Source organism: Peromyscus californicus, unplaced genomic scaffold (assembly GCF_007827085.1).
Source record: "Peromyscus californicus insignis strain IS unplaced genomic scaffold, ASM782708v3 Scaffold_4__1_contigs__length_199733344, whole genome shotgun sequence".
NCBI lineage: Eukaryota > Metazoa > Chordata > Mammalia > Rodentia > Cricetidae > Peromyscus > Peromyscus californicus.
Window position 1 is genome coordinate 91,278,188 of NW_026294562.1, and position 21,410 is coordinate 91,299,597.

Below are 21,410 nucleotides of genomic sequence, written 5' to 3' on the forward strand. Positions count from 1 at the left end.
GTGCAAACCATGAAAAGATTCATTTTTTTTCTCTGTAAGAACCCAAACAGGTGGGACTTTTGGTAAAGCCCTCCTACAGAGCCATGGCCTGTAGGTGCCAGGGAACTTGGTTCAGACAGCTGTCAACACAGCCTGTTCCTAAAAGTTGAGGTCACACTGGCCCTGTCCTCCTCTGCCCAGCATCTAGAACAGCAAAGTACCCACACATTTTAAGGAAGAGACCCCAAAGCCTGGCACCGGAGTATTGGTGACATTTTTCCAAATATTACCCTGGGGTAATATTTCCAATTGCCCTGGCACAGCCCCAGAGAGTCCCGGGTTACCACCACAACAAGTGCAAGCCCCGCCAGCAGTTTAGGAGAGGATGGCTCCCCTAAACCGGTGCCTGTGTTTGAGATTTAGAAGCTTCCACGGCAAAGAAGAGAGGAAACGATGAGCTTTATAAAGAACCATATTTATTTTCATTTACAGCATCAAATATCATAAATAAACCTAGACATCATTTAGCTGTGTGTAAAATACAGGGTTCCATATGGCACTGTAAATGAATTCTCTAGGGTCACAGACATGCCTTGCCATGAGATGGGGAGGAGGCTAGCTAAAGAGGCTGAGAGCAAGGGGGGCTCTCTTTGGTTGACATTTTAGAGGGGGAATGCTGGAAGAGAAGAGAGGAGAGGAGAGGGCTTTGTACGGCTGGGCTCTGCGCCAGTGCAGCAGACACGTGCGGCATGCAGGGCTGGCAGAAGCTGAGGGCAGGGTAGCTCTAGCTACAGGCTGGAAGGACTCTGACTGCTGTCTGAGGAGGTGGGTGGGGCTAGACTCACACTGCTCTCTGCCCTCCATGTGACCGCTTTTTGTAGTAGCACATGACCATCCCACTGGTCCAGGTAGGTGAGCAGAGGGACTATGCGCTTTAGATAGATTGACAGGACCATTGACAGTGGCTGACCTGGGTTATTTCTGAAAGTCAGCGCTTGTCCTGCGACCGTGACTGCTCTGATTAAAGCTTCTGAACCAGTATGGACGTTAAGAGCCCAGAGGCATATGAAAGGCATAGCAAGGCCCTAGGATTAACTCTGCTGAAACAGAGGAAGGGCTTGCTAGCCTCATTGTAGTCACAGCAGAGAGCATGGGTCAAACTGGTCACAGAGTCTGGGGATAAGCCCACTTTTAAAACCTCGCCACACTGAGTCGCTTATGGTTCCAATCAAAGGCATTGGTAATCTTTGTATTAGAACTGGCTGAAGAAGATATTCCTAGACAGGTTCTTTTCAAAAGGTCACTAAACAGAAATGTTTTCAAAGGCCACAGAGCCTTCCTTATACGGTATTGTCTCACAATCATGGCGAACCCTCCCAAGAAGACAAGAGCCTTTGAAGGTGCAACAGAAAAAGCATGCATAGAGGCCAGCGAGGGGGGGGGGGCATGCACTTGTTGTGGACCCAGGCTGCTGGCTGGGCTCCAAAGAAGGGAAGGCAGAACACAGCTTTCAAGCTGACCCCCACCCCATGCTGTTAACCACTCATGCCTTGGGGAGTCTGTTAGTATGCAAGACACAGTTAGTGCTACCAGTCCACCATCGGCGCAGAGGATGGGGTGCGGAAAGCGGGTTAGGGGTTAGTACCTCTCTCCGAAAATTGCCAAGAAAATGAGTCACCTTAGAGCAGAAGTGTCAGCCAAGAAGTGGGTGTAGGACAGGAAGGCTGAAACGCACTGGCGGCCACAGTGTGAGGTTGGAAAGAGAAAGACAGAAAGGAGGTCTTAGCAAGGGAGCAGAACAACATCACAAGAGGAAAAAAGGGCCCTGGAGGTGATAAGAGAGCAACCACTGTCCCCCACAAATGCCTGCTTGCTTAGGAGACACAGACCTTCCTGGTGGCGGCCAGCCATTCATTTCCAAGAGTGGATGCACAGGGTCTGCACATCCACAAAACCCCGCTCTTGCCCACAAATGTTCCCAGGACCTTTGGCCCCGCTAGCCCCCATCCCCTCCATGGTACTCCGGGGTTTCATCCTCATCCTTGAGGCAAATTCATTTCTGGAGTATCTGTCTCCCAGGACCTGCCCCTGCTGTTGCCCACCAGGAAGGTTCAAGGTCTCAAAACATATAGATGTCTGGGCGTTGTGACAGACACACCCTGTCTACCAGAGTAATTCAAACCAGCCTCCTTGTGGCTATAAATGACATTTTTTAGAGAGTTCACTCTGGCTTCCCAGAGCATTCCACAGAGCATCTCAGCCCACCCTGAGCTGGAGAAAATCACTATAATCTGACCTCAAGAGTTCATGGGGCATAATGAAACATAATAGGACTCAAGGGCTTCTGCCACCATGCTTGACCATTAGAACCCCAGCTACAAGCGGGGCAAATACAATGTACGTCATCACACTGGCAACAGATCCAACAAGGTCAGGGGTGCTGGTCCCCACAGACTTGAACACAGCTATGCCCTGTCTTTCCCATGGCTTCAGGACAGAGTCTCTAGAAACGCTAGTCTCCTCCCCCTTACAGAAACTTATGTCAAAGCTTTCAAGCCGGTCTGCCTTTAAGCAGACCTTTATCTTGGAGGGTGCTCTGGTGGCCACAGCCCTCCATAGCTGTACTGTACCAGTGACAGTAGATACCCTGGGTACCTAGAAGGCCCTTAGCAGCCCTCCACAGCTGTACTGTACCAGTGATGGTAGATACCCTGGGTACCTAGAAGGCCCTTAGCAGCCCTCCACAGCTGTACTGTACCAGTGACAGTAGATACCCTGAGTACCTAGAAGGCCCTTAGCAGTCCTCCAGTTGCTCATCATGCTGCATAAGCTGAGCATCCCAGAGTTGGGTGGGGACAGCTGCAGGCTTTTCCAGACATCCAGAGTAGAAAACACTTACGGGCTCGAAGCCACCCAAAGACCAGACACTTTTCTTTTTCTGGGGCACTAGGAGAAGGTTCTCTGACTGTGTGGGTGAAATATGCAAGGCAGCCATATGCCTGGGCAGCCAGGAGACCACCAGCAAGGCTCACTGATCAGGGCCAGCAAGTATCCTTAGGTTCAAAGGACACGAGGGAGAGACAGCCTGACCAAGATGGACCTGAGCAGCTTTGGCTCTGTCTGCAGCCTGGGTTCGGGGCTAGGTAGGGGTGAAAAGGCACCATCTGAAATAGTTTGTCCTCAGTATTACCTTAGCCTGACAGAGCTATTCAGATCTAAGTGCCAACGGGCTTCACTGTAGTACCCATTAGTGGGGCGGGGGCGGGGATATATGTCTGCAGTGCAGTACCCCGTGGTGCTGTGCTATTGGCTATGATTTGGTGATTTGGTGGGCATGAGGGAAAGCCTTCAGGCTTTTTTACTTCAAAAGATAGGGGTAAAATACCTCTCCCCAACCCAGAGGACAGAGCGCTGACACACTGCTGTGTGCTTCGGTTCATTTTGGTTTATTCTACCCCTCTACTTCTTCCTTTTGACCTCACTGACTGTACATATATGTGTTCTTGAAGAAACAAACGCACGCACGCAGCACCCACTGGGAACAGGTGACATCTCTTTGCAAAATCGAAAGGCATGGGTCTGGTGATGGCACTCTCTGTTTTGTGGCTCTAAAGTCTCAGCTCATTAACTTTGCTGGCAACAATAAATCTCAACTCATTGCCAAGTTCGAGGGCCTTGTAAAACTGGTGATAAAAGTTAAAACAGTTAGAAGTATTGATACTTGTAGAAAAATAATGTTTTCTTTTTGGCTTATGAAAAGTTAAAAATTGAAATGTAAACCCAGAAATATGGCTCGCTTTGGTATGAAAAGACAAAACAATACAAAGCTGTTAAAAAAAAAAATCCTTCATGTTGTCCCTGGCCCTAGCACCATGATTAGATGCTCGACCCTGTCAAAGCCAGGTGGAGGTGGCCAACGTGGGACTCTTTGGCTTGGAGCTAATCGGTTACAGATGCTGGCTGGAGCCTGTGCCAACTACAAATGTCGCAGTCTGCACTTGGAAATGTTAGGGCACTGTGGGGCACTGCACTGTGTGCCTCACTGCAGCTTCACTGGGATGAACCTGAGCAACCAGCTGCGGATGCTCCCCAGGGATTCCTCAGACTCCCTGTACATGGCGCCTAGGACCTCGGAGAAGGCCCAGAGAAGCAGCAGCCCCAGGCACAGGAGCTCAAACGTGAAGCAGTAGTTGTAAGCATTGTCCCTGACATGGTGGCCAGCAGCATTCAGGAGTCCCTGCATCCACCTAAGCAGGCTCCGGGGCAGGTCGAGCAGGCCTCTTGTCAGCCTGAAAGGCCAGCTCAGTGCCTTCCTAAAGAAGGAGGTGGAGATACCTGGGGGGCTGCCTTCTGGCGTGCTGATGGCCGCCACTGCACAAGAGCTTTCCGTGGGAGTGTCTCTCCGAGGTGCTTCCCGTTCCTGCCAAGTGCCTTCCTCCTGAGAAAGACAGCAAAGCAAGAGCACTTAGTCCAAGAGTCTCAGAGGCTGCCTCCAATAGAGCAGACTGAGCCAGGACAACTCTAACTGGAGTGGCTCCCATACTGGTGTAGAATGTGGACACAACTTGTTTAAAGGGGCAAATTTACCATACCATTCACTAGCCTTCAAAATATGCATGCCCTTCAACCTTGTATACCTACTTGTATTGTTATATAGTACAGGAATAATTAGAAATAGGGATTAAGATTTGTATGCAACTATATTAATTGTAAAAAAAATCTTTGCAAGATAAAAGTATTAAATGGTGTAAAAGCCCAACAGGATGGAACTGCTGGAGCAGATTACTGACCATGCATAAAATACAATCTTTTAATAGCATTAGAGATTATACTCCTAAAGCAAGGTGTGGCAGTGCACACTTTAAATCACAGCACTCAGGAGGCAGCGCCAGGTAGATCTCTGTGACTTTGAGGCCAGCCTGGGCTAGCTATTGAGTTCCAGGCCAGTCAAGTTTACACAATGAGATCCTATCCCATTTAAAAACAAAAACAAAAAAGTTTTACTTTTAACTGTCAGCCTCTGCACAGCCTCCCCCCTTCTCCCCTCCCTCCCCCCTTCTCCCCTCCCTCCCCACTTCTGTTGAGTTAGAGTGTGGCTAAGTTGCTCAGACAGGCCTTGAACTTCATCCGTAGACTGGACTGGCCTCCACTTCAAACCTTCCTGCCTCAACCTCTCAAGTGCTTAGATTATATAGGGGCTGGAGAAATGGCTCCATGGTTTAAAGAGCATTGGCTGCTATTCTAGAAGACCTGGGTTTGACTCCCAACACCCACATGGTGGTTCACAACCATCTGTAACTCCAGTCCCTGAGCCTCCATGGGCACAGGGCACAAATGTGGTATACAGACATATATGTAGAAAAAAAAAAAACAACCCATGCACATAGAATAAAATGAGGAAAAATTTTAAAAAGAATTTTCAGTATCACAGAAAACTGTTCTTGATATACTGTTAGCAGAGATAAAGCTGAGAAAGCCATGGAGGTGTGACCTACTCACACAGGGACACATCTGGAAGGAGAGGTGATGGAATACAATGTCAACTCTTCCAAGTGTCAGTAGTCTCGAACGATTGCCATAATGTCAACCGGAGCTTTTCCAGGGTAAGTGGTCATCGGTGATTTTGGTCTCTACTTCTATTTACTGTCTCATTTTCCTACAGTGAGCCTATGACTATACCATTAGGAAAGTTCAAGTTGTCGCTTTCAATTGGTGCTAAGTGATTCATCAAACTGGAGAGAAGGTATTTCCCGAGAGCTGCCAGAGGGGGGCGCTACCACAAACCAGGGATACATTCAGTGGCTGCTTTGAAAGCCTAGGAAGAGACCTGGAAACCTGGCTTTCCTCCTGCAAGCAGTGCCCCGTGGCTCCTGGGCACAGAGGGACCACATGGCTTTTGCACAGTTCCACATACAGCTCAGTCTGGACACATGTGCAAACATTTCGTGATGTCTCAGAGGAAGCTAGCCACGTATCAGGGAGCTGGTGTCTGAAGCAGGGCCAACCCCAGAGGCTGCTGAACAGACAGAGACAAAAGAACACTCTAGAAGGGACTCTTATTTATTTGGGAGCCGTCTCTGCCCCTTCAGGGCTAGAGAAGTCTGTCTCACTTTGAGGCTGCCTTTAGAAACCTCATCAAGGGGGTGGGACCGCCCCTGCTCTCCCAGCGTGTTGAGACCAACATACCTCTCTTTGCTGCTTCAGCTCTGCCCGTCTCTTCCGCTGTTTGCTGTTGGTTTTACAATGAATGAAATGGGGCTTGCAGTAAAATTTGCCTGTGAGAAGAGACATATGCACATATAGTTTTTCTCTGTAGACAGAACCATGGGAACAAATGCTCATCCCTGTCCAAGCAGAACACAGCAACCATGGAAATAAGCCCAGCCCAGACATGAGCAGGGGCTTATTTATACACCCGCCCTAACATGGCACCAAGAAAAGGCAGCTACACTCTGCTGCCTCCCTCAGAGAAGGTGCTGGCAATGGGGGACTCCCTGAGTGGGCCTAAAAACCCTCAGGTGACTCCTAACCCAAACAGAAGTTAGATTTCTTCACAGGCCCAGTTGTCAGGGAGAAAAATAGGTAGCTCCATGGACCAGCCCCTCAGTCCTTTCTGGAATCTTGAGGGTCAGTGCAGCTGGCCAGTGATGAGAGAAAAGACTTGGCAGGGTACGTGCTGGGTAAAACAGCCACTGCCCAGGACCACTGGGTACCCTCTAGGACAGCATTGCTGTCTGCTTCTATGATAACAACAATGATGGTGGTAATAGTGATGATGATGATGATGATGATGATGATGGTGATGATGATGATGGTGATGATGATGATGATGGTGATGATGATGATGATGATGGTGATGATGATGATGATGATGATGATGATGATGATGGTGATGATGATGATGATGATGGTGATGATGATGATGATGATGGTGATAATAGTGATGATGATGATGATGATGATGATGATGGTGATGATGATGATGATGATGGTGATGGGAAAACCTAATAAATACTTCATAGAACTTAGCTCATCAACGCCCACATCCTCATGAACTATGACCTATTATTTCTTTGTTTTGTTCTTTCGAGGCAGAGTCTCTATACTGTGGTGATATTGTGTTCCCCAAAATATTGTGCACCCTAATAAACTTATCTGGGGTCAGAGAACAGAACAGCCACTAGATACAGAGGCCAGAAAATGGTGGCACACACACCTTTAATCCTAGCACTCCTAAGGCAGAGATCCATCCGGATCTCTGTGAGTTTAAAGCCACAAGGGAAACAGCCAGGCATGGTGACTCATGCCTTGAATCCCAGGAAGTGAGCCTTTAATCCCAGGAAGTAATGGCAGAAAGCAGAAAGGTATATAAGGCGTGAAAACCAGGAACTAGGCTGGTTAAGCTTTTAGGCTTTTGAGCAGCAGAGTTCAGCTGAGAGCCATCCAGTCTGAGAAAACAGGATCAGCTGAGAAGTTGCTGAGGTGAGGTCAGCTGTAGTTTGTGTTCTGCTACTCTGATCTTCCAGCATTCACCCCAATACCTGGCTCCTGGGTTTGATTTTATTAAGAAGAACTTTTAAGATTCTTGCTACACTATACGTAGCCCAGGCTGGTCTGGAACTCAGAATCTTACTGACTCTGCCTCTAGAGTGCTGGGATCATTGATGTGCAGCATCCATACAGGTCCTATTATTTCATTTTGCAGATGAGGAAACTGAGGAACCAAGAATTTAAGTAACAGCCCCAAGGTTATGCAGTAAGTAGGTGCTACTGCCTGGGTTCACCCCAGGTAGGACAGCTTGAAGACACATAATCATAAGCACTGTGTCATTCTGTCCCACATTCAGTATGACACTGTAATATCAAAGGTTGACGAATTGAAAGTGATCTCTTTGTATAGTGAATGTAATTCTTGGCTGATGATCTCTTAGGCCACTTACCCAAAGAGGCGCTAATATTGAGGCCAGTTTTATAATTCATACTTTGTGTATGTTTATACAGGTATGTGTATGGGGGGTAGTTGTGTGTGGGGGTCAGAGCACAAGCTGAGCTATAGTTCTTCAGGCACTTTTACTTTGGCTTTCTGCTTCTGTTTTGAGACAGGATCGCTCACTGGCCTGGAACATACCAAGTAGCCTAGGCTGGCCAGCCAGAGAGTCCAAAGGATCCACCTGTGTGGTCTCTCCAGTGCTGGGGTTAAGAACATGCAACAGCACACACTGCTTCTCTTTTTTCTTTTTTCTATTTATTTATTTTGAGACAGAATCTCACTATGTATCTCAGGCTGGCCTGGAATTCACTATGTATCTCAGGCTGGCCTGAAATTCACTATGTATCTCAGACTGGCCTCAAACTCCAGAGACCAACCTGACTTTGCCTTTCCAGTGCTGGAACTACAGATATGCACCACGACATCTGGTCCCATTTAAACAAAACAAAACACAGGTTCAGGACTCAGGTCCTCATGGTTGCCAGACAGGCACTTAACTTCCTGAGCAGTCTCCCCAGCCCCACATACTGTATTAGTATGCCATCACTCATTAAGCTCTTACTACAGGCCAGGTATAACTGGAACAGTTCTGGGCATGTCGCACAGTTCATCGGGTTTGGTTATCTTGGCCTCACGGGTACCATGGGAAGCGGTGGGCTGAGTGAGATAAGTGAGGGCCCTGAGCAGACAGCAGGTGTCATTGTGTTTGGTACACTGTTGGTGCCAACGGCTTCTGCTCTGTACAGTGGGACCTTTCAGTTTCCCTAAGTAGCATTCCTGATGATATCATACTCCCTTGGTGGTAAGTGTTGGGGGCCCTCCAGCCTCCAGAGGGTTGGAATCCCAGAGCAAGGTCACATCTGAGACAGAGGCCAGAGACCAGTGTTCTCTTGCCCGCCAGGGTTACCTTCATCGCAGTCAAAGGCATAGGCAGCCAGGCGCAGGGTGGTGGTGCAGACGCTGCAGCGGAAGCACTCCCGGTGGAAAAAGTGACCCTCTGCACTCAGCCGCTCCATCACGTACACACGCTTCTTACAAAAGTAGCAGGTATCGCTGCCGCCCAGGCTCAGGGGAAATGTCTTTTTCACGGATTCCTAGGGCCAGGAGAAAAGAGCTAGGTGAATAAATCTTTAAAGGCCAGGCCTATGGATGTTGAAGTTCTTAATCAAACCGCAGCATCTTCAGGGCTCCTGGCCGCTGATTATGTCACTGCAGACAAGAGCATGGGGCAGGAAGCCACTCCCCACATAGCCTTCACCCTTGCAGGGGCTCTCCTCCAGGCTGTTCTAAATGAGTGGACATCTTGCTTGAATATGTCTACCTAGTGTTGGTTTCCTGTGGTCCGTCCTAGAGGATAAATGTCACTGGGTGACGAGTGATGATCAGCGTTACTTGTCAACTTGATGGAATCTAGTCTCACCTGGGAGATGAGGCTCTGGGTATACCTGTGGTGGATTACCTTGATTAGTTAACAGAGGAGGGAAGATCCACGCACTGTGAGTGGTACCACTCTCTGGCTAGGAGTTTGGACTGCAAAGACAGCAGCAGTAAGCCTCCAGTTATCCCTCTCTGCTTCGTGACTGTGGATGCAATGTGTCCACCTGCTTCAAGTTCCTTCTTGACTTCCTGCCATGATGGACCATGCCTTGAACTGTGAGTTAAATAAACTCTCTCCCCTGAGGTTATGTTTGTCAGGGTAGTCCATCACAGTAACAGGAAAAGAAACCAAGAGAGGGTGTGATATATGCCTTTGCCCCCTACAGTATAGGGATCAAGTGAAGACTGAGTGTGACCTCCGATCTATTCAAGAGAGTGCAGAAAAGGGGGGCCTGTGCCTTACAGTTCCCTCCACACTTGCAATGGGGAAGGGAAGGGCTGAAGCAGGCTGGTGCTGGGCAATTCCAGATCAGTGAGCCCAAAGGAGACCAGATCAACAATCAGGGCAGTGTTGCTGATGGCAGCATGCCACTTAGAGCGAGGAGGGAGAGAGCCAGAGGGGAGATGTGCTCGCCCTGCCAGCAAGTCTCAGTTCCCAGGTCTACTTAGGCTGGACACTAAATGCTGAAGGTGGGGGACTTGTCCAACAGCCCTGCAGGCCTGATACTGAATAGATCCTGAAAGCCACAGATAGCAAGGAGCATGTCTTGCCTGGAAAATGAACCACAAGGACCCAAGTAAAGTGAGTCTTTGAAGAAATGTAGCTTCCCTCAGTCTCTGCTGGATCCGGTCTACTTTCAGCACCCCCTTGTTCCCTGAGAAAGGGGTTCCTTTGGATCCTCCCATTCTCTTGTCCGGTGAGGCTGGGCAAATATCTTCAGGTGGAGGCTGACAGTGCATTTCCTTACCAGGTCTGGAGAGGTGGCCTGTGTCTTAGGTCTGTGATCATTCAAGTACAGATTGACCAGAACTTCAGCTGCAGCCCCTATTCCGCTGGACACTTTCCCTACTGTGAGCTAGCAGAGGTAAGGAAACAGAGCAGAGGTAAGGAAACAGACAAAGGAAAGGCGGTTAGAACCCAGCAGGGGCACAGGGCAAGGGAAGAGGGTTCCAGCCCACAGGAAAGCAGAACCCCAGAGTCTCCAGAGGTAAACCAGACCACCAGGAGTGGACCCCAGAGTTACAGAAATGGACAGAGGCAAGAGCCCCAAACTGGTGGTGGCAAGAGGAAAAAGTGCACATTTCTACTCCTATGAGCTATGCGACATTGTTCAGTCACAGAGATAGAGCCAGTCATGACACATGCCTGGAATTCCAAAACTCAGCAATCTGAAGCAGGAGGATTGTTGTGGATTTGAGTCCAGCATGAGTGACATAGTGAGATCTAGATCAGCCTGAACTATAGAATGAGATCCTGCCCCCAACTCAGAAAAACAAATAAACAAACCCCAAAACCAACAACAAAATCACAGTGGAATTACAGCCAGGGGGTGGGGAAGGGAGTTTGTATATAACGTGTCTGCGTTTTGTTTTCTAAGATACAAAGATCTGCATTTTCCTAAATGAGTGAACTAAGTCTAGGAGCTTGTTGCATGCCTTGGAACCCATCTAGAGAGAAGCTAGGTCTTAGTCCCGTCCCATGACCTGCTCAGCACAGCAGCCGGAAGACAGCCCTGGAGGGATGGCTACAGAGCAGCATCACTGAACAACAGCTCAAATAGTGGATGGAATAATCACACATCCAGGCCCAGCCAAGCTCCTCTAAGCCCCTTCCTCCCCAGCAGCTCTGACAGATCACACTGGGAAGCCTTTGTCTGCTCTGACAGGAGGTGAATAATGCATAGCCCAAGAGGCCAGAAGTACTGTTTGTGATCCCCAGACTCTTGAAGGAGGCTCCAAGGCCTTGCTGCCTTCCAAATTCAACCTCTGAGAGGCATGGCCAGACAGAACTAGCAAGCCATTTAGACTGCCAGGACCCTGGTACAAGTTGCCTCACGTAACACTGAGTCTTATGTGATAAAACAATGCCTTCCATCCAAATCCAAGACTGCTCCTGGGAGCCACGTCCAATGTGGTTAAGAGTGAGGCTTGAGAACAAAGCAGATCTAGGGAACTGCAACCAAGCATGGACCCCAGCTCCTGGAGCAGAGTCACCCCAGCATCCCAGACTAACTCTTCAGATCCCAGACAAAGCAGATATCATGGGGGTGAACAGAAAGGAAGCTGAGCAGGCAGGAGAGAAGGCCACAGAGACCCTCACACCTTTGGCTAGTCTAGAAGCTGTACCATTGAGCAAAGTTTGGTAGTCACTCCATATGAGGCGGGTTCTCGAGGCTGCTGGGGTAAGGGGTTCTGATCTCTCTAGTGTATGTTGGGGCTGCCTCAGCCTGTGCAAAGCCTCTGTGTCTTGACTTGTGAGCAGCAGCTGCCAGGCCAGGCACCCCCTAGCCCTGCCCCTGCCTGGTCTAGCTGGGAAAGATTAGAATTCTGCTTTGACACAACCTCTTCCTACTTTTAGGAACCTGGCTCCTCCTTCTAGGAAGGTTCAGGTGTATTGGTTCATGACAATAAGCCATTGCTTGTCTGATATTCCATCCCCTGGTGGCGCCCCAACTCTGCCTCTCATATAGAGGCTGTAGAACACAAGGTTTGCTTGAAAATAAAAAGGGGAAGGAGGCTAGCTTCTCCCAGGTACTGCCTTCCCAGCCTCCTATGATGTGAACTGGCTCCACATCACTCTCCCAGAAAGGAGATGAAGGGTGCCACAACACCCACGGGCAGTACCTGCCTCCTGATGGAGCCGAGATTCAGCCTGTACTGTCTGAGACGAGACACCCCAGTGTCTAATGAGACCTTATTAACTACTTAGCTAATAAGCACTTTATGCCACCGAACTTCTGAGCAATCCTGTCTTAGGGAGAAATCACTGAAGCTTGCAGAGGGCTGTGAGGGTGCTGGGGTGTCCCAAAATACACTGGGATAGTTACAGCCTGTTCAGCTGATCTAATCAGCTGTGCAAGTCACCTGGAAGCTGAGTGGGGAGTTGGGAGACAGTAATGTCCAAGATGAAGACCATACCCAGAGTTTCATTATGAGCCAACTAAGTCGGCAGTGGGTCTCTTAGCTGCTCTTCCCACCTGCTGGGAACCATCCCAGGTCACTGAGCCATAAATGGGATTTACAGAGGTTCATAAGGATGGAGACTTGCCCCAAGGGATGAGAGGGCTCTTGAAGCCTACTCAAGACCAGGGTGAAAGTGAGCATCCCTCTGAGGACTGGGAGTTATCTTCCCTCTAAAAGATTATTTTAGATTTATTTATTGTATTATATATGTGTGAGGGTTTGCCTGCATGGATGTACATGTACCATGTACGTGTCTGGTACCCTCAGAGGCCAGAAGAGGGCATCAGATCCCCTGGAATTGGAGTTACAGATGTTGTGAGCCACCAGGGTGTTGAGAACTGAACCCAGGTCCTCTGCAAGAACAATAAGTGCTCTTAACTGAGCCATCTATCCAGCTCGTTCTATTTCTTTTCTTTTTTTTTTTTGAGATCATTCTATTTCTTGATAGGAGGGCGACTCTCTTGGCTCTGTGAAAGGGAGGCTATAACCCAGTCTCTGCCTGGGGACCATGTTTTCATCAGCTGGAGAGTTACCAGGTGGCCTGTCTTCTGAGAAACGATGAAAGGCATAGCTCATGAAGAGACCTAGAGAAAGTTCATCCTGCGGTGACTACAGCATACGAGCTACACATTCTCAGCAAGAAGATTCACATACATTGAATGGCAAGCCACATGTGTTTGTGGGGGTAGGGCTGGATGAGGGGAACACTGGCGATTTGCCTGAGAAGAATTTATTTAAATGTGAAACTGGACAATCTGATGAGTTAACCAAAAAAACATTAAGAATTAGCAATTTTAGAATCCCCTGGGACTGGTTTTGCAGTTTTTTACATAACTTACAGTCTTATAATTTTCAAGAACTACATTTGGAAGTTTTTTCACTATTTGCTGTTCCTTTTGAATTCAAACTATTTTTCAGTGAATTCCTTAGAATGAGTTACAGAATGGTTGGTTATTTGGGGCAGGCCATCATCTCACACGACATTTGACTAACCTCACATATATTATTTCTCTGCTGTGAACCTTGGTTTCTCTACTGCCGAGTTTTCAGGGTTGTGGAAGCACCCTAGAAGACCCTGGGTAGGGGCTGGAGAGGTGACTTCGAGGTTAAGTGCATCTTAGTCTTTCAGAGGACCCGAGTTCAGTTCCCAGCACCCATATCAGGTGACTCACAACCACCTGTGACTTCAACTCCAAGAGGTCCATGCCTCTTTCGGCAGGTGCCCCCACACAGCATATGTTCATGTGGACATACACAGACAACTGACATAATAAGAACAAAAGACCTTGGGTGGAGTCCAACATAGTGCTGGGCACCCAGAGGTCCTCAGCAAGTAGCCTGTGAGACTAGGGCACTATCATGCATATAGTTTTAAGTTCTGGTTTTTAGACTCTCTCTTTTCTGCACAAACAGTGGTGTGGCTTTGTCTTCCCTGAGACACTCTCAATTCAAGCATACTAACACAGATATTGTCACAAGCATCAATGCCAAAGGCTGCAGGGGTGACTAGCCTTCTACCAAGAGACAGTCCTCACACAGCCTTGTGACCCCCTCCAGCTCAGGTCTCCAGATGTAGGAGTCTTTCTCACACTGGACTGGCCTGGTTCAGCTACTCCCCAAGTCTGCATCCCTGATGTCAGTGGTCCTGACAGTTAGCCATCTCTCTACCTCTGGCAGAGCAGATATGATGCTCTCAATGGAGGAGGATGCAGGCTGCTGGGCCCCTTGACTCAAAACAGTGGGACTTCTCCACCTTGGGTACCAGAACTCAGTTCACATAGCAAGTATCCAGGCAGTGCTATTCTGCAGAGCTGAGTCATCTGTGGCCAGCTAGCTTGTTTTGAGCATCAAGCCAGCCCACACAAGACAGTCAGGGAGGAAGAATCAAGCTTCCAGGGATTTGGAGCTGAGGGTTTGTGGGAAGGGGAAGATTCAGTCAGGAGAGCCAGAGTGGTCTTTTGGATCTTGGGGGTCAAGGATATCTCCCACTGAGGAGCCCCTAGATAAGAAAACCACAGAGAACAGACCTTTGGACCTGGTTCCTCATCTCTGCCCAAGGCAAGGGGAGAACAAGGGACAAACACTGTGTTCTTTAAGGATATTGGAAATGACATGCTCGAGCTGAGATGAGGCAAGCCTTGAGGGCTATGAGCTCCCGTGGGGGAGTCTTCATCTGCCAAATTTTACCTGTGGTGACAGGCACGCAAAGTTGATCATATGCATTTAACCCGCTGGGTCTGAAATCCCTTTGGACTCTAAATTAGCCAGGATGGTGTTTGTTCTTAAGTGACTATGATAGAAAATGGAAACCCTTTAAAACATTTCCTTAAAAGGATTGCTGTTTTAGAGATATGTGTTTTAGGTAAATGAGCTTTCTTCCAGATGTTTCTTCTATTGGGAAAAGGAACATTTACTCAACATTTCAGGCATTTTGCATATGTTGGATCACTGCAATGTTCTAATCACCCCAAGGAGTAGCTGATACACCTCCTGCTTATAGGCTAGGAAACTAAGGCTCAGAGAGGCCCACTGCATTGTCCAAAGTCACACAGCGAGTGAGTGGTGCTTTAAATTCAAGTCTGGTTCTAAGCTCAGATTCTTCTACTTAACAACATCCTACTTCTCCAATACATACCAGCACTGGTGTATTCAAATACCCCTTGACTGGGATGTGCACTGGAGACCTTCACATGCTGCCTAGCCCTATCCTGGGACAGAGGGAAGATGCTAAGGATGGCGGGGGCCTTGAGGTCTATCCTAGCAAGGGATAATTCAAGACAGGTTGCCCAGCCAAAACATGCCCACTGATGGTATCTCCTTCTAATACATAAATCCCAGAGTAAATCCTGCAAGTCTGGTCTTAACACAAACACCCCGAGGGGTAGAGGAAGCTCCTCTTGCGGGACTCCTTGCTCTTCAGGCTCTGTCAGCTAGCTAAGCCAGAGCAAAGCAATCCTTGGCCCAGCTGTGCAATCATTCACCACCATCTTGTTCTTGTAAGAGCTCAATAACCTTGGCAAATGTCAGCAGCCAAACTGTGGACCAAATTGACATGGCTTCCCCTTTTCAAAGGAAAAAAAAAAAAGAATGGGTGATAGGGATTTGATAAGACAAATGAGAAAATAGAGCTATTCATAAGATTGGGCATGGAACCCATAGTCCAAGGTTTTGATGCTGGGTGTACAAAAGAGGGCCTCAGGACTGATTATTCAGACAAAACCCCATAGGACCTATCTGAACTTCAAAGCATCATTTGAGAAGGTAGACATGGACGGAAAGCAGAGCCTTGGGCACATCTCTTGGGGTTGATGACTCATGTTTGCGTCCCTGTGGGTAATATGTGACCCTCAGAATAAGTTTGGCCAAATCTGCTCCCCTCACAAAGTGACCAATCCTGGACTCTCAGAGTTGGGGTCCAAGACCCCAAGGCAGGATCAGAGCATGCTACCTGATAGGAAGCTAAGGCTAACTGCCAGATGTTTTTCTTCCTTGCGCTTCTGTGAATTGTAGCAGCCTCATACTGGGCAATCAGAGTACTTCCTCATCTGATGGGAAGAAGCATCCAGCTCCAGGTTTTCTTCTTGGAAGAGATGGCCTGAGCTCCATCAGGATGGAATAAAACTGTCTATCAACAGGTCGGCATCTGCTGTAAGGGGCAACCAGGTCCATCCTTGGGGAGGTAAGGATGATGGTAGACTTTGTACATGCAAAGCCTGGTGCTGACTTAAGGATGAGGAGTTGGGAGGGAGGGAAAGGTTGGGTAGGTGCAAGGCTGGGAAGACTGTCCAAGAGGCTTGCACCCGAACTCTCACAACCCCATCCCCAGCTGCCTGCCATGAACCCATAGTGAGAGTGGCAGGGGTCTTTGAGTGTGGGCACTGAGGAAAAACTGAAGCATAGAGAGATTCACAGACTTACCCACCATGCCACGGTGGCTGCTAAGAGCTTCCAGATTATCCCAGCCACATTTGAAAGACACATTGGCCTGTAACTAACAAGCTGGAAGCTGTTAAAATGTCCTAATTATACAGCCATCTTGTGACCGAAGTTGGCCTGGGAGATGGAAAGGCTCTGCCCACAGAGTATCAAGCCCACAGAAACAAGGAACAAAGCTAAAGAAGTAGGGCCATCTCCAAGCCAATCCCATTCAGCCTGTCCCCAGGTATGGGGCTTCCCATGCATACAACTTGTGGACTGGTGCCTCTGCCAGGGCTCTATCTATCTGGTTCAGAGAGACCACTGAACCTCAGATTGAGAGCTATGGACCCCAAGATTCTTCTTGAACCTTTGTCTTCTTATTGACTCTGCCCTTGCTCAGTTCTCACAGTCACAGGATGGCCCTTCTTGCTCATCCCACTTTATAGTGCTCCTTGCTATCAGCACCCCAGGCTTCTACTAATGCTTCAAATCTTCCATAGTGATTATCATACGTTACGTATGTATGTATGTATGTATGTATGTATGTATGTATGTATGTATGTATAATGGGAATAGAACTCCCAGTTACAAAGCAGGGGGCAACTTGGAACTTTTTGCTAAGACAACAGCATGAAGCTGGGTGTGCACCAGCTCAATAACACAGAAGCAAAACAGGAGTCCTTCAGACGGGACACTCAGCCCTCCTTGCTGACCTCTGCAGGAGCCTGGCTAACAGATTGTTCGAGCACAGTTTGGCTGGGGACTCACTCATCCTGGAGGTTAAAAATGTGCTGCAGATCCAAACTAATTCTTGTTCACAGAACACTTCACTATCCACTGAATCGTAGCTCATTCCTTGCCTCTCTTCCTCCAAGCTAACTTCTGTACTGCCATCCAAATCATCCTTCAAGAACGCAGGGTAGCCCAGTGAGAGGATGAAACTCCTTAACACGCCGACCATGCTGTGTGCTGTTCTCACTCTCTGTACACCCTTACACACCGCCATCCCAGAGCCAGGTGACACCAGCCATTCTGACCTCTCATTTCATGTCAGTCCTGTCTGCCTACCTTTACACATGTTGATCACTCTCTACCACACCCTAGCTCTCTGTCTAGAAAACTGTTCCTGTGGAATCTTCTACACAGGTCTCCTATCACTGCCTCTGAACCCTCTCCAGGCTTCTTTCTGTTCTTATAATCTTGCCCATTATACATCTCACAAAATTCACAAATAGCACTGTATTAAGTGTACTGTGTGAAATTGCCATTTGCTTAGGTCAGGCACACCAAATTTCAGCAACTCCACATATTAAATGTGTGACTATTCTTATGATGGGGTGGTGTTTCCATCCACATTGTAATAAGGGGTCCAAAGCTTCCCCTTTATTTTCTCAGTATCTGGGCAGGGCTCAGCATCCGGGTCCCCGATGAATGCTTTCTGTGTGAGTGACACCAGGAGCACAGGCTGGAGCTGTTCTGCTAGACACATGCACTAACACAAACCCCAAACCGGATCTAGGACTGTTGTACAATATCTAACAGACTTTCATCCAGCCAAGCCTGGCTCCAGATGTTTGGCTGTGCCGGCCAAATGGAGCCTGAGAACATCCCAGAACATGCAGGGGGTGGAGGAGGCAATGATTCAGGAACGACTACCTTTCTGGCAGGAGAAACAGAGTCGGCAGCTGGTGGAGAGGAAGGAGCAGCTGGATCAGGAGACGGAAGGCAAGAGGGAGGAGATGGAGGATGAGTGTGAGGCAGACGTTTAGACAGGAGTTTATCCTGCATGGAACAGAGACAGGAAAGAAAGCAGGATTACAGCTGTGACATGTGTAGTGATCGTGCCTTTAATATACCCACGGAGGAGCAGACACTGAGGCCCATCTCTCAGGATGACACAGAAGTGCATCTTTGGAGCCAAGTGGGATTACGTGGCTCCTGGCTGCACTGCATTCTGCTACAGTTCCAGCTCCCTGAAATACCCTGAGGAGACCCATTCTGCTCCTGCCTGGAGCTGCCTCAGACTGCAGTGCTCATAGGACACCCTTATAGAAGAGTTTGGTGTGAGGGAGCAGCTGCAGCCTCAGAGCGGAGAACTCTGAGCCAATGGGGGCAGCCCGCCACAGCTGGGGTTTCCACAGCTGTCGGCACACACTTGCGCTAGCCTCCTGGAGGCTGCTAAAACTCTGGCAATGAACTCTATGCAGAATATCCCTCCTCTGTGCATGACTCCACTGACAGCTGGAGACACAGGAGGAGGCTGAGTGAAGGTGGCTGAGTTGTGTTCTAGAGACAGCTTGCTGAAGGAGGAGGATTTCACAAGTATACCCCCACCCCCACCTCCTGGCCTTCACTATTACTTCACTATTACTCTCAGTTCCTGCTCTGCAAAGACCAACTCTCCTTTTTCTACCAGTTTCTGAGTATGTAGGTGGTCTGGAGGAAGCTCTACTTCCCATGCTAAGGCAAAGTTTCTTGCATTAGCTTAGCATGGCTGCTTTGAGAGTCAGAGCTGAAGAGGCATACCTCCTTGACTGGGGGTGGTGGTGAGGGCAATGGGCTGTAACAGCACAAGCAATTGGCTTGCTTTCTCCTTTAAGGCACCCAGAGCCTTGAGGTTGACCAGTAGTCCTTTTTTTTCCCTCCCAGGAAGCTCCAAGTCTACTTAGAAACTAAGCATACATGTATCCAAGCTATGGTCCACAGTCCACATGCATCCCAGGATAACTGTAAATGTGACCAAGCACATTTGTGGATGACAGCATCACATCCCAAAGTTACCCTTGACTAGGTTGTTTCATTTGATTTAATGTTACTTGGTATGAACTCAGGGTTTCAGTGTGCAGTCCTGGCTGCCCTGGAACTCACTACATACACCAGACTGGCCTCAAGTTCACAGGATCTACCTGCCTCTGCCTCTGCTATGCTGGAATTAAAGGCTTGAGCCACCACACTCAGCCCAACTAGGGTCTTCAAGGCCCTGTTTTTGCTGAGTGTGTGTGGGGGTTCTTTTCACTTGAGCTTACTTTCCTGCCTCTATTTCCCCTGTCATCATGTGTCTACTCTCTCAAAACTATGCATCTGGGTCTCTTAGACTCAAGCTCAAACTTATCAGTGGTGTAAAACGTGAATTGCTTCTTGTACTATAGAAAAGGAAGGAGAGAGAACTGGGCTTCCGGGGCTGGTTCATGGCTACCTGACTAGACCTCCAGCCCTGGTTCCTGGAGACTCCGAAAGCCCCTGGTTTACCTGTGGTAAATCCCCGTGTCCAAACATGGAGGCCAGGTGAGCTGCCTTCTCTTTAATGTTCTTTTTGTGAAATTCCCTGTTAGCCAAGTTCTGGGCCCTCTTCTGCAGTCAAGGTGAGAGAGGAGAAAGAGGGTGACAGTGGCCATGAGGGTCACCTCAAGGGAGAAGGGAAGGAGTGGGCCAGGTTTGTCTCCTCACACACAGCAGACAGAAGATAGGGAGGGAACCAGAGGAGAAGGGACCCGCTCTGGGTGGATGAGGAGCAGGTAGGACAGGACATGGACACAGGTAGGCAGAGAGGGCGGTCACCTGAAGGACCTTTTCTTCTACTTGCTGCAGTCGCCTCAGCACCCCGGACAGGGCCAGTGCCCCTTGGCAGGTGGGAGGCAGGGTGGCGAGATTTTCAGCCCCGCCCAGTTGCAGGTCTGACTTGGCCCTGGCTCTCCAGGGTCTGCTTGGGCACTCGCCACTAGCAGGTACTTGATTGAGTTCTCTGAGTACCTGTCCTGTCGCCACCACGGAGGAGAACTGGGAGAGAGGGAGAAGTCAGCTTCTTTCCCTTTACAGGCCCCACCCCCATGAGGACCGGAGATAGAGGGTACAGCAGCAGATGCCACTTGAGAAAGGTCACAGACTAGGCGGGGTGGAGAAGGAACTTCTGCATCTGTACTGGTGTCCGGAGTACTCAGTCCTGGCTTGCCTAAGAGCCCTCCAGTCAAACCTCCACAACCCTGGTCCCTATGCATATCTCTATTCTGAGATTGCCTAGGACACCTTAAGGAGGGTCTGACCCATTAGGGAATGTGATTGACCTGAGTATGCAGGAGACACGGGTATACCTTAAACGCCTCCTCGTGAGACTGGTATGCACACGGACACACAGTTGCTGCATCCGACCTGCACCTACTGCTGTCCACCTCTGGTACCCAACATACAACACCCAATGCTGACCAGATGACCCTGGAATTTGTGGACACTCATCCTGACTCTGTCCAGATTCCAAGCCAGGGATGGGATAAGCCACAGTCTCACCATGCAGGCTCTGGCTGGTCTGACATCTGGAAATGCCTTTACCATGCCTCAGCCTCACTCTTTCAGTGGGTATAGCCACAAGCCCCCACCCCCACCCCTGAGCCCATTCTACCATTGCTTTTTCAATAACTTGGAAATCAGCTTATTCACTAGCCCCTCTATAAAGCATAGCATGGGAATTCTCCAAAGTGGCCACATGGAGTTGTTTACTTTTCCCTCAAGTGTGTGCATGGTTGGCTGGGTAACACCTGTGATGGGCTGAGGGACCAGTGGCATGGACTTCAGGTGCTGTCTATGTAGTCGTTCTTATCCATAAGGATAGTGACCTTGGACTGTGTCCGCATGGACAGGGACTCTACAATCAGCCACATATCGGGGCTGGAGGGAGCCATGGATCCCACCCTTTGGTTCAAAGTTCCCTCCCTCTGGCTTTACCAAATAGTATCCACTGGAAAGAGCCCTACCTGCCTTTTCAGAGGAGGTGGAAGCTTGGGAGTTGACTCCTCCAGCTTGGGGCAGCAAGAGGTACCAGGAGGGCGAGAGGTAGAGCACAAGACAGGCTTACCTGTGCCTGAGAGCCGGCGGCAGTCCTGGGAGGAGAGAGGCAGTCCAGAGAAGCAGCCCCAGGAGACAGGAAAGAAAAGGCCAGTAAGAAAGGCATGTGGAGTGGGCAGAGGCACAG

At 49.0% G+C, this 21,410-nt stretch overlaps 1 protein-coding gene across 4 annotated transcripts in view; it reads right to left on the minus strand.

The window, feature by feature from the left end:
- Nucleotides 1-433: 433 nt before the first annotated feature.
- The window catches only part of Mical2 (microtubule associated monooxygenase, calponin and LIM domain containing 2), a 133,838-nt gene continuing 112,861 nt past the window's right edge, over nt 434-21,410 (minus strand). For 2 of the 4 annotated variants that reach the window (XM_052714750.1, XM_052714749.1), the window contains 8 exons: nt 21,193-21,318; nt 20,006-20,224; nt 19,697-19,798; nt 18,104-18,229; nt 10,315-10,422; nt 8,877-9,063; nt 6,166-6,254; nt 1,733-4,417 (listed from right to left, as the gene is read on the minus strand). In XM_052714750.1, the coding sequence (XP_052570710.1) occupies nt 4,019-4,417; nt 6,166-6,254; nt 8,877-9,063; nt 10,315-10,422; nt 18,104-18,229; nt 19,697-19,798; nt 20,006-20,224; nt 21,193-21,318 (1,356 nt within the window). In that variant the 3' untranslated portion in view covers nt 1,733-4,018. The other 2 variants (XM_052714752.1, XM_052714751.1) reach the window with 2 other exon arrangements.